This window comes from Carettochelys insculpta, chromosome 1, assembly GCF_033958435.1.
Source record: "Carettochelys insculpta isolate YL-2023 chromosome 1, ASM3395843v1, whole genome shotgun sequence".
NCBI lineage: Eukaryota > Metazoa > Chordata > Testudines > Carettochelyidae > Carettochelys > Carettochelys insculpta.
Window position 1 is genome coordinate 287,606,888 of NC_134137.1, and position 14,843 is coordinate 287,621,730.

Below are 14,843 nucleotides of genomic sequence, written 5' to 3' on the forward strand. Positions count from 1 at the left end.
AGAAATGACAGCGTTCCACTGTCTTTGCGTATTTCTAATAGAATGGAGCCCACCTGCCTGGGCTGAAACAAAGGCGATGTCCTATTAGAAGACTGACTTGTTCTCACTTTTGCCTTCCACAGGAGTCAGGAGAATTCACACCAGCCACACCTGTCAAGCCTATGCTCTGAAATCCACGTCTTCCCACGAGTGGCTCTGCGACCAGATGCAACTCCACCTGCCTCCTCCATGTACATTCATTTGCCACAGATACCAGGAGATATTTCCCTGGCTATCATGCCATGTCATGCCAGCTCCTCCAGAGACACATCCATAGCTTACTACAGAGGACCTGAAGAACACAAGCCCACGAGGCAGTATTGAGACCGACCAGTTTGCAATTCTAAGCCATCACCCAATTCCTTATTGACACCAATTCCTTGTCTCTGGAGCTTGGCCATGCAACTCATACGAGAGAATGAGCTGGACTGGATTTTCAAGTAGTCTACTGCAAACAGGTGGAAAAGGCTGAGATTTCATGCTGAACATGTATTTGACCCAATCTCTTGGGACAGGTGTCCCGGTTCTCAATGACTGTCTCCGGTGGGTGAAAGCAGAGCTTGCACAGCTCAGACAATGCTGGATTTCTGAATCAATGTCAACATTAGCAGAATGATGATTTCCAAGGTATGGGAAGTGCTCCGAACTTTCCAGCAGTTCTCCAATGAGTTCAATAGAAGATACATGAGATTGTGATCTGCATACTAGAGGTCCATGATCAAAGTTGCAGAGGTCTTGCTTTTAGCCTACAGTCTCTTGAGATGGTTAAAGTATCCCATTCATTCTATAGACAATCTTCATACAGCCTTATTTGACTCCCATTTTGGCCTCAAAGGTGTTGCTTTGGGATCTGTTACTCAATACTATGGCATTCATGTTATTGTGAAGCAGCCTCAAGACGCTAACAAATTTTTTGGGGGAGCCAATCTGGGAGGATGACCCACAGGGAACTATGATTGACTGAGCCCAACATTTGGTCAGGTCCATGAAACTCATATATAAGGCTTGGGTTTGTTTCCATGACAGTTTTCTTACAGTTGCTGGGCAGTAAAGAACATATCTACTGTTCCTCAGAGTGGTTGGAAGCCACACTGGGATTCTGGGAGAATTTCTTCTGAGTATGGCAGGAGTCAAGTTGCAAGGATTCAAGCTAAGATTTTCCTGCTGTTTCCAGGAGGGAGATGCCATGATAAATCTCCACAGTCTGACTTGTCACCCTTCTTGAAGAGGCTGACAATCAGCGTCACTCTGAAATCTTGCAGCATCTGCTCCCTAACCCCAGATCTTGAGAATCAGGAGGAGGAGTTGTTTGTGGAGCTCTGGCCCACCTTCCTGGAAGACGTCAGTGGGGATTCCATCTAGTCCAATTGCCTTATTGCAGTGCATCACTTGGATGGCAGCTTGCACCTCACTCAAGGTAGGAAGTGTTCCAAGATGAGTGTTTGTTCCAACGCTACTGTATGCATGTGAAACCTGGACAACATGGCATTATTTGAAGGCACTTGAACATTATCATCAATGCTGCCTCAGGAGAATCATAACTATCTCTTGGGAGGATAAGCGCATGAACTCTAGCTTCTTGGAGTCAAACCTGACCAGCCATTATTATTCATCAACAACTTTGCTGGACTGGTCACATGGTTCAGATGTCAGGTCAGTGACTCCCAAAACAGATTGTCTTATGAATTGGAGAATGGACAGAAGAGCACTGGGGTAGGGGCAGGAGGGGAGTCTGGGGGGCAGCGGAAGTGAAATAAGGACTTGCTGAAGGTACACATGAAAAAAAGTGCAGCATTGACACTTGGGAGAGCCTTGACCAAGACTGTCCCCAGTGGAGAATGGTAATCTGTGAAGGGGTGGCACAATTTGTGAGATGGAGAAGGAAAGAGCATCAAAAACTGCCCCACACCTCTCCAACAGCTACCAACACTTGCCTCTCCTATGACAAGACCTGTGGCTCCAGAATCAGGCTGGTCAGCCATCAATGGACTGACAAATAGGAGGGTGACATGAAGACATCCTACTCGTTATCAAGTGACTGACAGACAAGATATCTGACCCAATGTCCCCTGTAAGCTGACTGCATAGGCGGCTGCCTTGGAGAGATTCAGGTCCTGCCCAGCTGATTAGCAAGTACCCACAGCCACCAGCATGTGCACATAACATTTATTTCGCCCATGGATGGGAAAAATTGGAGGGAACACTTTGACCCCACTCTCGCGTTTTTCTGCATTGCTGCTGTCTACTGCCTCTTTAAAGGCAAGCTTGTGTGTGGTAAGGATCTTGACTGTTGTCGGGAGAAAGTGCACAGGGAAAGTCTCAACAGCTTCAGACTGCAAGCACATGTAGGCATTTCATTTCACACCATTCTAACAGCTGCTCTGTGGATAAGTTTGAGTCTGAAAGAACTTAACATGTCCATCTGTAATGGTTCTTGAGGTACCCAGGGCTATGAGCCACCTTGAACGTCTCCCTCCCTGTCCCACCCCCCACCTCCAGCAAGGAGACTTGCTGGTGCCCAACTGGGAGTCAGCTGTCTGACACCACCAGCCTGTTCTACCCACATGCTCCTCTGGACAATGCCAGACCTTACTGCGGCCTTGCAGGCTTTACCCCAGCAGCTGAGTCCCTCTAAAGTGTTTCCTGTGTAGCATCCAGCCCCGTCTCTATTGAACAGTAGCAGAAATACCAGGACTTCTATCTCCAAGGGAACAGTGCACAACCAGTTTGTGCAATTCAACTCAAGAGACCAGCCCCTTGGATAACACCACAGCACTGACACATTTATTGGGGGGAGGGAAAGTGTTTATTAAGAAATGTTCAAGATTCAAGAGAATAAAGAGAAAGGACAATGGAATATAAGGGTTACACAGAAAACATATAACAATATCTAGAGATTAAGCCTATCAGGCTACCTTCCTGACTAAAGTTCATCTCACTCCACATATCCTTGACAGCATTTCCACCAAGCCCAGTTGAGATCTGACTTTTATTAAAAATAACTGAACTGCCCAATTACTTCCTAGGTTCAGAATAAAACAAAGTGTCTCCTTGCCTCTTTAATAGTCCCAAAGTTACCATCTGCCCTCAGCAACAGTAACTCCCCATGTCCATTATTTTCCTGGGGGACTGCTTCTTCCTCCCCATGGATTTCACATGGCCCTATGGAGGCTTTTGCTACATTGTTTCACGGTGCCTAATTTACGTGCCAACCCAGAGATAGTTCTGGCAGAAAACCTGTTTGTCCACTCTCTTTTGATATAAATTGCAAGGCCCTATTTTTACCATATCTGACTCCTTACATAATAGCTATACATACATTTCATGATATTAATGACCACTGATCCCACTGCCATGATATCCTTTGGCGAAACAGAACGCACATACCTGACCAGAATATTCTTGCAACCCCCTGGTCAGCTGGACATGAGGGATTCCTTGGTCATATCATCAACCAACAAAGAAAAGTGTCTAGAGAGGAATATTTTTGGAGATGGGAGATGAAACTAGAAACACTTTGATTCTAGATTAAAAACGTAGTTTGTAAATAACTGTGAAACAAAAGGCTTTAATATTTATATTTTATACCTTATCACTTCTCCATAGAGAACCTCAAGAACCAACATCACATAGTAAACAGCTAAAAGCGACAGCAAAGGGGAAAATAGGTTTGTGACCTTTTTTGATTTTTCATGAAGCAACCTGAAATTCTTCTCACGTCTAGTCCACTGGACAGTGGGAACTGAAGAAGGAGCAACATCAACATTTTGATTAGGAACAGAGAGAGAGCCGTGTTAGTCTGTATTCTATCAAAACAAAAAAGCAGTCATGTAGCACTTTAAAGACTAACCAAATGATTTACTGGGTGATGAGCTTTCGAGGAACAGACCCACTTCTTCAGATCATCGCCATATCAGAACAGACTCGGTATATAAAGCACAGAGGTCCAAAATTTGTTAAGGCTGACAAAATATTTTGATTAAAGAAACTTTTGTTAATCAGTCACTGAAGTTACACAGGTGTTAACTGAAAAAAGCTGTTAGTAATCTGGCTAAAGATCCCTTCCCTTCTTACTAGCTCGAATGGAATTTGGATTTTCTGATGGTAGAGTCACTGGTTTCATTTCTTCAGTTAAGGAGACAGCAAGCAATACACTTCTTCAGGCATCTAACCTCTTCTCCAGCAAAGACAGAGCTACTGTTTCACAGTGTAAAGTATACAGAGGTAAAAAGAAAAGCAAGGTTAGGAATGCCCATCTTCCAGGCCTTCCGTTCCCACTGCAAAAGGAGTGGGGAATTGGCCAAAATGCAATTTTAATTTTAAAATAGTCCTTTGCAGGTCACTGTTTTGTAAAACAAAAGTTTAGACCTCTCATGAGATTGTGACTGGAACTGTGACATAGGAAAAAATTTAAGTCATCCTTCTGAAAACATTATTGTTCGCTGGGGAAGCGTCTGGGCAAGCTGAACAGTAACATGCTGCTCTCTCACAGAACTCACTGCCTGCACCTCTTCCCCTCCCCAGAAACAATCACTGGAACTGCTTGAGTTATCTGTAACAAAGGCCATTACCCGAGGGAATAATCCAATATCAAGAAAGACAGTCTGCAGTCCAGTAGCATACCTGAGAGCTTATGAAACTGCTCTGGTCTCAGCAGAGAAGAGGGCAGCATGCTCCCATCACAGCTGCCAGTACTGAAATGATTCCTAGAAGGTGTAAATCTAGCAAGAGCCATTTTGAGCTGTCAAAGGTATTAAGAATGTTTGTACGTGGTGTCTAGATTTGATCTGCTTTCTGCTCTGAAAAATGACACTATTAAATTCCTTGGGCACTTCGATGGAGATTTAAGCCCGTCAAAAATACAAAGAGGACTTTTCCCCACAAAAAAAATTATTTTTATGGCCTTTTTTTTTGGGGGGGGGGGGGGGTCAAAGTAAAAAAAAAAATGCAACAATTATATTGAGAATACATGCCCCGCCCATATTCAACCCATATACTGTACATAGTTAGGTTCTTAAAGTCACAAGAGTCATCTCATGCTTTGAAACTGGAGATATTGCTCCCTCCAAACAGCTGGTCCAAAAAATGGAATTTCTGCAGAGTGTAGTTCAGAGATGAATGTTTTTACCCAGAATTGAGATCAGAAAGAAAAAATCCTAAACAGGTGGCAAAAAATTTAGTTCAGAAACTTCCAAATGAAACACAATGGTACTTCATAAACAAAAAACACTGACATTTTGAAATGAACATTTGCATTTCTAAGCACCAGTTTGAAATTTATTTTGGAAAGGCAGGTTGAAAATAAATCATTTAATTTTCTTGATAGAAAATGGAAGAATTTTATTGGAACTGACATTTCCCTGCAGGACTCTGATTTCAGTGAAGCCATCTTTAATGACAGAAAAAGACTTGTTGCAAAACATGAGATCAACTCTAGTTCCAAGAGCAGTGCAACCCAGCAAAGGGGAACCAGTCTGAACTGCCTTAAGGTCTTTTGCATTGTCCACAAAACAGAGAGAGAAGAAAAAACACACCTACTTCAAATAAGAGGAGACAAGCATGTGACAGCATTGTTCCACTTGGGGTTAGTTACCAAAAAAAGGGACTAGAAAGAACATGCTGGAGTGCAGGAATGGGGGCAGCAAATCACCACCACCATCTAAGGTTATGCCTATTCTAGACAGTCAACCAATGATACACAATTTTAGCTACACCAGTTGCATAGCTAAAATGGACTTATCTGCTGTAAACTTCAAAGTCTGTCTACCTGGAAGAAGATAGATGGGAGTGTTTCTTCTGTTGACCTTCCTTAATCCACGCTGCTCACAATGAGTTCCAAGGTTGACAGACCCTGGAAAGCACCGTTTCACACGTGTGCCTGAGTTGGTCGATCTACCACAGTAGTATAGATGTAGCCTTAGAATGCAGTGAAGTTAAAAACTGATTTGGTTTAAGTTATATAATTTACAATTTTCAACCTGCTTGTGGTTTCTTCTGGCGATGTTTCAGACCTAGTTTTTACCATGATGAGAAACACATTTAGAATGATAGCCTAATGTGACAAGGCCATTTACTTCATGGAAACGTTGGAACAATGAGAGGTGTTTCTAAAGTGCTGCGATGCTTCAATATGCTTTTCAGTAATGTTCCTTATGGTTCTTTGACAAACGCCATATGAAGATGAGTCACTCCTCAGAGCCCTGGAGAGAGACCGTATTTCCCTAGCACTGATTTAATAGGCTAATAATATATCATGGCACTTCAAAAAATTGCTAAGGGCTGTGGCAGTTTCATCTTCTCTGTGCCTTTGGCTTGCCCTTATGTTATCACCCAGACACTGGTATTTTCTGGAGCGAGAAAGAACCTGTATTTCATTTCTCCTCTCACTGCTCATCTGAACTCTTCTGACCAAACTCCCCTGAGTGAGGAGGTGGTGGTAGTTTACTCAAGCTCCTCCCCGAGTATGCAGCAGTTACCAGCTGTGAGTTAGAAAGTGGACAATTGGTCAGCTTTAGTTAACTGCAGTGGTATGTGGTAGAACAAGGGTCTGTCTGTAGAGTACAGAAAACTGCAACACACCAGCTTCTACATTCCAGCAGTTTTCTTCACAGGGGGATAGAACTTTAGTTTTCTGAAATGAAAATTTAAATTCTACAGAAACAGATGGTCCAGAAGAAAAGTGCTAGTAAGGTACATTGCTATCAAGGGACTGCTGTTCCTCTTCCACCACTGGACGGCCATCTCCTACGCCATACGCGCACCATCAACACAAACTTACTTGGGAGTTTCCCCTCCCATCGGGTGCTCCTCAGACTTACTGCTGGAGCTCTGGCTTCCATTCTCCCTTCACATATAAGCCATTTGAATTACTCCTTGTTTTCTCTCCTAGCATTAGGGTTTCAAATGACCTAATCAGTGGCCCTGGCTATCCAGCTGGCAGATGTACAGGGGGGGCTGGGAAGAGGGGAGTTGGAAAGGGAGGAAAGATGCTGTAAAATCTCATGCCATAAAAAGGTGGTTGTGTGAGCAGAGAAGACCACATGAAGGAGATGAGCCTAGTTTCTCCCCATTACAATGTCTGTCTCCACTTATTGACCTTCAGTATTGAACATCAGATTCCCAAAACCTGGAACCTGATGTCAGTGGCTTGGTTTTCAAATGTGCTGCACATCCAACAGCTACTTTTGAGGTCACTGGGAGCAGCTGGGTGGCCAGCATCTTTCAAGTCTTAACACCACCTAGGTGCCCAAATACAAAACTAAGTAATTTTAGACTCCTCACTCTGAAAACTTCAACTTTCAATACTAAGTTAGAACAAAAACAAAAAATCAAAGCCATTGTTATCAGCACAAATTTTGATTACACTAAATTCAAAACATTTCTAGTCTCCTTCAATGTCTTTGGACAACTTTGTTCACCATGGACAGTCCTCGGTCTTTAACCTGACTGTATGGCTCAGGATAATAGTGCCACTGCTGTGGGAGGTGGTAGTGGGGGAAGGGAGAACTGTGATTTCAGGAGCTACACAGTTGGGATTCACCCCAGTGTCGCCATGGGAACCTGCAGTGGAGCTGATTTGCCACGAGCCTATCTAGAAACATATTTTAAATGTCACAATTATGGCAGTAAGTCAGAAGCGCAGAGATGATCTCTGAGGCCAGGCCTACACTCGAGATAAAGTTGATTTTAGAGACAAATCTATTTATGAGAATTGCATAGCTGAGTCATGTTATCTAAAATCAATTTTTGCCCTATCCACAGTGGGAGCTCAATGGGAGAAACTCTCCCATGGACTTCCCTTGCTCCTCATAATTGTCAGGAGTACCAGTGTGAATGGTGGTACCATGACAGTTCAACTCTGCACGTTCCCACTGGGCACACTAAATTGAACCCCAGAAGATCAACTGCCAACTTGCCTCACTTCCCATTAGCGTAGATGTACCCAAGTCTCATCATGTCCTTACAAATACAGGTCTTGGAATTGACAGATTTGCCAGATTCATCTCAATGCTGGGGGCGGAAAAGGAAATGGTTTCCCAGGACTCTGTGACAATGAACAACAAATCTGATACAGAGAGCATCTAAATCTGATTGCAGCTGCCTGTAGGACAGGCAGCGCCATCCCCACCCGCAACACACAGTGGTATAGCCTCCTGACTGGACCGGGGGCTCCTCCATATAGTTTTCTTCCACAGTGGCAGCTGCTCCTCAGTCAAGAAGCCATCAACTCAAGAAACCCAAGGTCTGACATTGCACCACCAGCACCTTCTCATTCATGTAAAGTCTTTCCATGCCACACTAACCAACCCAGCAACCGTAGAACCAACTAGTATTGAATGAAGTCCCATAAGTTGAGGGGAAGAGGCTCCATCACTGTCTCACCTTCTGGAAAGCATCCTGATCTCCCTCCTTGTTAGGATAAAGATCTCAATCAACTGTTCTCAGACAAGGACACTGCAGGGTCTCCTACCCCATTAGGTAACTGCTGTTTTGCTATGTAATGCAAATGATGGTATACTCAAGTGGTTTAAATACGGAAAAGGGGCATATCATTGACCTCACTAGGCCTCCTCAGCAAACAACCCCAAGATTGGTTTCACAACCAATGAGTTGAGGCAGATGCAATACTGTAGGCCACACCAATAGTACGGTTGGGGAAACAGAACTGAAAGCGTTCAAGCTTTCTTCTCAGCCTCAGAGCTTGTGTCTGGGGCCCTCATTTAAAGCGATAAATTTAAATGCTAGGAGACTTACCAGTGTTTAGAAGACTAAGTCATAGTTCTCAGCCAACAGAGGAATTTCAGCAGTATGAATGACCATGAAGAGGATCTAGGTTAGGATTTAGTGACCAAGTCATTGCATACATCAAGCATGGCACATTTAGTTATGAATACCCTCTGGAAGGTTATGTCTACAGAGTAACGTTATTTCGGAAGAAGCTATCGGGAACTGATTTTCTAGAATAGCTTGCTTTGAAATAGCATGTCTACAAAAAAGGGGGTATATCAAAATAGCACTCAGCTACTTTGAAATAGAGTGTCCACACACAATACAGCCTATTTCAGATTTGAGCCCCTAAAGTACTATAGCAGGGGCGGTCAACCAACAGCTCAGCCATGAAATGTGGCTCCTCCTCAGAGCTGCACATCAGGAGTGCTGTCCGCCGCTCTGCATACATACCCCACCACTTTGAGAGAGATGCGCATGGCAACAGCATTGGCAGCTCTGGGGCAGTGGTAGCAGCAGCACTGGTCAGTTGCCAGCATCAAGTCGGAGGGAGGAAGTGCTGGTGGTGCCTGGCTCTGGAGGAGGGAGGTTGGATTGGATTATAGTGAGGAGCTGGGAGTGCCTGCCTCTCGAGGAGTGGGAGGAGGATTGGGATGCCTGGCTCTGGAAGAGAGGTGGGGGATTGGGTTAGAGCAGAGAGCTAGGGGTGACCGGCTCTGGAGAAGAGAGGAGGGCATCGAGCCATGTATTACATATTTCTTTTTGCCTATCTATAGATAAAATATATCATAAGTGGCTCTTGGCCATTTCGGAATAGGCACTATTCCTCTTAAGAATGATGATTACAGAATTTGAAATAAGCCATCCTCCTTTTGAAATAGTGGTTTTGCAGTGTAGACACTTGCAAAGTCTACCTCTGTGATTATTTGCTGTGCAGACACACCTGAAGTGACCAGGCTGGTGAAAGGCACTCCTAGTGCAGGGATTCTGCTACGTTACGCTGGAGTATTAAAGTAATAAACAGTCTAGCAACATGCAAGGGTGGGTGGGGGAGAAAACACTTCATACAATTACATTCCCTATGTAGAAAATAATTCAAATGGAATGTGAAGGTTGAGTGGGGCTCAGGGAAAGTTTTTATTTGAAAACACTGAATTTGCTAGTGCCCCTCCATGCTGAGCCTTACTCCAGTACTGGACCCACTCCATTCAACTGTTCTGCCAATACACCTCATTCCTGAATCACTGCATGTCACACTATTCGAGTTCTTGGTCCCTCTACAGCCGAGACAGACAATCATGCTGTCATGTGTGGTGCTCTCATTCAGTGCATCCACGCACGCTACAGGCTAAGATACCCCTAAGATTAAACTCACCTGGAACTGAATTAGGGTGTGGAGATCATCATGTTCTGAAGCAAGTACAGTAAGTCCAGTCACACACTTACCTTTTCATACACCACTTTTCAAACCCACTCTTCGGAAAAAAATCTGAACTCTGTCCCATCCCCAGAAAAGTAACAGCTGGCATGACCAGGGTCAGGGAGAAGATGTGTGTGTCGAAGCCAAAGCAAGCTCAGGCAGAACATCACTTTTTATGGCTTCATTATACATTTTGTGATGGTGTTTTTCTTAAAGCTCCAGTTCCTGGAGCCATTTGATTACAGGAGAATCTCAGCTTTCAAGTCCCTTCCTGCCACCATCTTACAGTTTGGGAGAAAAAACTTGGAAACATGAATCCCAAGGGCTAAAAATTTAGAAGGCAAAAAAACCAAACCCCTTGTCTCAGAAGATCTCATTAATTTTAAGTCAGTCATGACTTTTGAATGCATAGGGATGGCACCAGTGTTCTGGATAAAGTACTATCATGGTACTGCTAGCACCCTGCATTTGTAATGGCAGATACTTGCACAATTGTCAAGGTACTCTTTGGAGAGGAAAGCACTGGGCTCACTAACCACTGTGCTCACCTCTGCCCTTCTGCATAGAAGTTTTAAAACCTACGTAGTTTATAGCAGCATTACCACCCCAACTGACCTGTGCAAAAGATTGTTAAATAGAAAAACAAATCTACTGTGTTCAGAACCTTTGTCTCCCAAGAGATTGTGCTGATCCATGCTAGTAAAAGTCACCAATAGTTCTGCAGGTGTATTTGTTTCAGTCCCTGTCCAAAATTTATTTTGGAGAGACACACCTTACTACATCTAACCTGTCTGTGGTCAAGGATCATCAGGCTACCAGTGGGCCATAAACTTTTCTTGGCCTGGCTACTACAAAATTTCTGCCAACAGTATAATACATTAGCCGCTGAGAACATAGTAAACAGCAATAAACCATACATGGATATGGATGTATGGGCAGAACACAGGTGAAAATGTAATCGGATCTTTCAATAAAAGGGCTGATACCAAGTTTAATACAAAGACTATTGTACTGGTAACTCAAGCCTCATGAGAATCTAATAAAACCTCACATGGCTTTTCAGATGAAACACTTGATAGCATAAAAACCTGGGACTTATCTCCCAGGGGAGTAAACCACAGGCAGCAGATGACAAAACTAGACAAACATACTTAGTTCATCTGATGTATTGTCAATTTGCAGCATTATGGTCTGTTAAATCTAGAGTTGAGAAAAGTAACAAGTAAATACCATATGCTGTTAAAATGGATGCAGTAACATCTCTCCCAAGTTATCTGCTAGGAAGTTTGCTTCTGGGGGCATAGAAGTGAAGCCCCATAAAGAAAACACAAGCTAGTGCGAAACCTCAGGCTCGTAAGTTTACTCACATGGCTAACATAACCCCTTGCATGCAAACTAGAGCCTGCACAATGCTCAGCATGAGAATTCGATATGCAGGTGGTTTGTTTAAAATGTTCCAAACTCTGGCACTGAATCCAAACACATGGATGAGATCCTGATTCATGCAACTAGTTGTCCAGCTTCATGAAATTACACCAGTCTTTAAGAGGGTTGTTTCTAGTGATCTGTAATCCTTTGACAGTTTGCAAGTTTTACTAATGATAGAGGTTTTCTCTTGGTGCTACCTCATTCCTCACCATGACTCGAATGGGGAGATTAAAACCAATCTAGTTTGTTTTGTTTTCTTCATTTAGAAGTCATGTCTGACACACTTAGAAAGGAACTGCTTGATGGAGCAGCAGGGGGTGCTCACACATCGATTTCTATGAGCAATACCAACCATGTTCAGCGTTTGGTAAATGAACCCTTTAAGCCAGAGGCCATTAAAAACAGCATAGGTTTCAGGCAAACCTTTTTTTTTCTTTGGGGGGTGGGGAGGGGAGGGGTGCATTAGGAGGTTAAAAAGCAGTTTTCTGCACTCCCAGAGCACAAGATTTACTTTCAATGACTCTTGAGAACCCTTTCCCGAAGTCCCCATCACTAGAAAGTTTGCAGCCGGTTTGTAAACTAGGAATGTTATATGGTTAACTGGTACACATGAGGCTTACAGGTATGCTTATGGGTTAACTGGACCTTGCTGGTAAAGTCCGAAGGTGGTGAGCAGTGTGGGCCAGAGCAGCTCCAGATGCAGAGGATCTGTTGGGCTAGGTAGCAGGACTCCTTGGAGCCACAGGAACTGGGTGGAGGGCCAGGCAGCAGGCCTGGAGTTAAAACAGTTAACTGTTTTAATAACCCTATTGCAAACTCTGGGGCTATTAGAATGAAAAGCCTCCTGCAGGGGACACGAAGAGGTAGGGCTGTTCCCCATTCCTCTCTATCATGGATGGAAAGCATCATCCTTCCACCTCATCAAAAAGTCTGCCAATTTAAAAAACTGGGTCCCATGACAGCCCACAATAGTGAGCCAGAGGCTGCTGGCCTGGGCTCCAAGACTTGCTGCCATTCGCAGTGGAGAGGCACATGTAAAGGTCTTGCGTGTAAAAAGCTCTTGCACACGGGCACCCAAGGGGAGGGTTACTGAAGCTTTAAAAACAGTTATCCCTTTGTCAAATGTTCACTTGGCTTTGGTAGGTACAGGGATTGAAAAACAAAGTTTTCTGCCATAACTAGAATTCCCTGCCTCCCTTTACAGCTCAGCATTCAGTTTCACGATGCTATTATTTCACCACTATGCTATTTAGTGTTAGGGCAGACAAGACTTGAACTTCTGGAGTAAAAAGGAAACACAACAAAGAAGTAAATAAGACATAAGTGAAGACATGACTTCCTCTTTGCAAATCACCTTTAAATAGAAATATCTACCACTTCTATTACAATTCCTTTGGTTTGCCATTGCCTTATACTTACATGTATTCAGAACCCTGCATTCCAGCATAAGAGGCTCAATAAAGTGTGTTTTTGGGTTTCCACAATATAATTCTTTCATTGTAAGAAGTAGTTTCATTTTAAGATGAATGGGAAGCAGCTATTAGGACAGATGGATTTGCTGTTAATCCATCACAAAACCCCATGCAGAGTTTTAAAAATCCAAGGAAAAGGAAAACAAAGTCATCATCAAGTTTTCTGTTTTATTTAAGATTTTAGTTTTAATTCTGAAGAAAGAGGTACATTTCCTTGTTTTTAGTTTTAGCGTCAGGTTATAACCATGTTTATTTATCTGTTTCTTTTTTCCTGTCTTTTCAATACTGCACAAACGTCCAGAAACTACAGGGTTAAGTAAAAGCTGCAGGCAGAGGAGGTCAAAGGTTGCACTCCTGATGGTGATCATGTGGCCCCAATGCAGTGCTATCCCAGAGTGCCCTAATCAGGTGAATTTAAAAAAAAAAAAAAGAAAGAGAGATTGACAGAGGAGACAGAAAGACTGAAGTAAATATCACTCGTGTTTCAGCTGCTTATATTATGTTATATGCTAGGTATTAAATCTGTGAATACTTTTAAAACATTAAAGTTTACTTTAAATCTAAAGCCAAAATTTTTTTTAAAAAACTTCCCCTCTTTAAACCACTCTTTAGCAACATGCCAGTTACTTCTACAACATTTGTCTTTTGACCCATTTCTTGTCAAATTTCTTACTGACAAAGTACCCCTTCCAAAAAAAAAAGAACATAGCAATTTCCCTGTGTAGAGACACACAGAATGCAAAAATAACCATGAGGCCACTGCTTTCCTGTACATGGTTGATAACTTGGTTTAAATTAAATAAAATGTTTTCATGTTTCTGCAATTGATTCTACATTTTTGCATTACATTTCTCCCCAACTGTAGACTGACTTTTTCCATAAGGCAGAAATGTTCATTATGTGCAAAAGACATAAGACAGATGCTTTTTTAAGCATTGAGACAGCACTTTGATTTCTCTCTCTCTTTTTTTTTTTCTTACAATGTTTAAGGAAATTTTTAAACAGTGTATTTCTAACACTGGGTCAGCAGAAACTTTACAACAAAAAAATACAGTCATGACCCTGTGATCGCATTGCATTTGGGGATGGAGGGGAAAATCTGATCAGGAACTGGATTCTTCAGAAAGAAAGAAATGAGAAGAGGGTGGTGGGTAGGTGTGGGGAGGAGTCAGGGTGGGGCAATTCCTGCACTTCTAATGTTTTTTTCCTCCTTTTTTAATGACGATCCAGCGCTGAGCTCTGTAGTAGATCTGTAGGGGTTTTACTGGGGGGTCTGAATGCTGTCTGAAAGCCGGGGGGAGGAGAGTGGAAACTGGTGGGGTTTGAAGGGGGAGAGTAAGGGTTCCAACTGGCTCTGTGCAGAGGGATCTGTGTGCTGAAGGGGTTACTGTGGTGGGTCTGTGATGGAGCTGCACTGGGGCCGTCCATCTCTGTGAGGGCTTGAAGAGATTTTAGCCAATGTGGTGGATTGTCATCTTGAAGGGAGTCTAAACTGTTTCCTGTGGAGGCTGGGATCCCTGTGAAAAGAAAAACAAAGTGGGAGGAAAACCGGTGAGTTGTGGCAGAAACAAGTTCAGTGTGAAGGAGGTCAATTTAATCTAACAGATGGCAGTGGTGAGAAAACAATTACTGTGTACAGAAAACATGTTTACGGTTTTTCTCTCTCATCCTTCCCATCAAGATGAACATCAAAATTGAAATAGGCATTTCCCTCCTAAAAATACGTTCTATAACTGACCCATATTCTTATATCAAGC

At 43.1% G+C, this 14,843-nt stretch overlaps 1 protein-coding gene across 4 annotated transcripts in view; it reads right to left on the reverse strand.

The window, feature by feature from the left end:
* Positions 1-13,234: 13,234 nt before the first annotated feature.
* CNOT4 (CCR4-NOT transcription complex subunit 4) overlaps positions 13,235-14,843 on the reverse strand; it is a 124,796-nt gene continuing 123,187 nt past the window's right edge. For all 4 annotated transcript variants that reach the window (XM_075011226.1, XM_075011206.1, XM_075011217.1 and 1 more), the window contains one exon: positions 13,235-14,603. In XM_075011226.1, the coding sequence (XP_074867327.1) occupies positions 14,302-14,603 (302 nt within the window). In that variant the 3' untranslated portion in view covers positions 13,235-14,301. The remainder of the gene's footprint in view (positions 14,604-14,843) is intronic.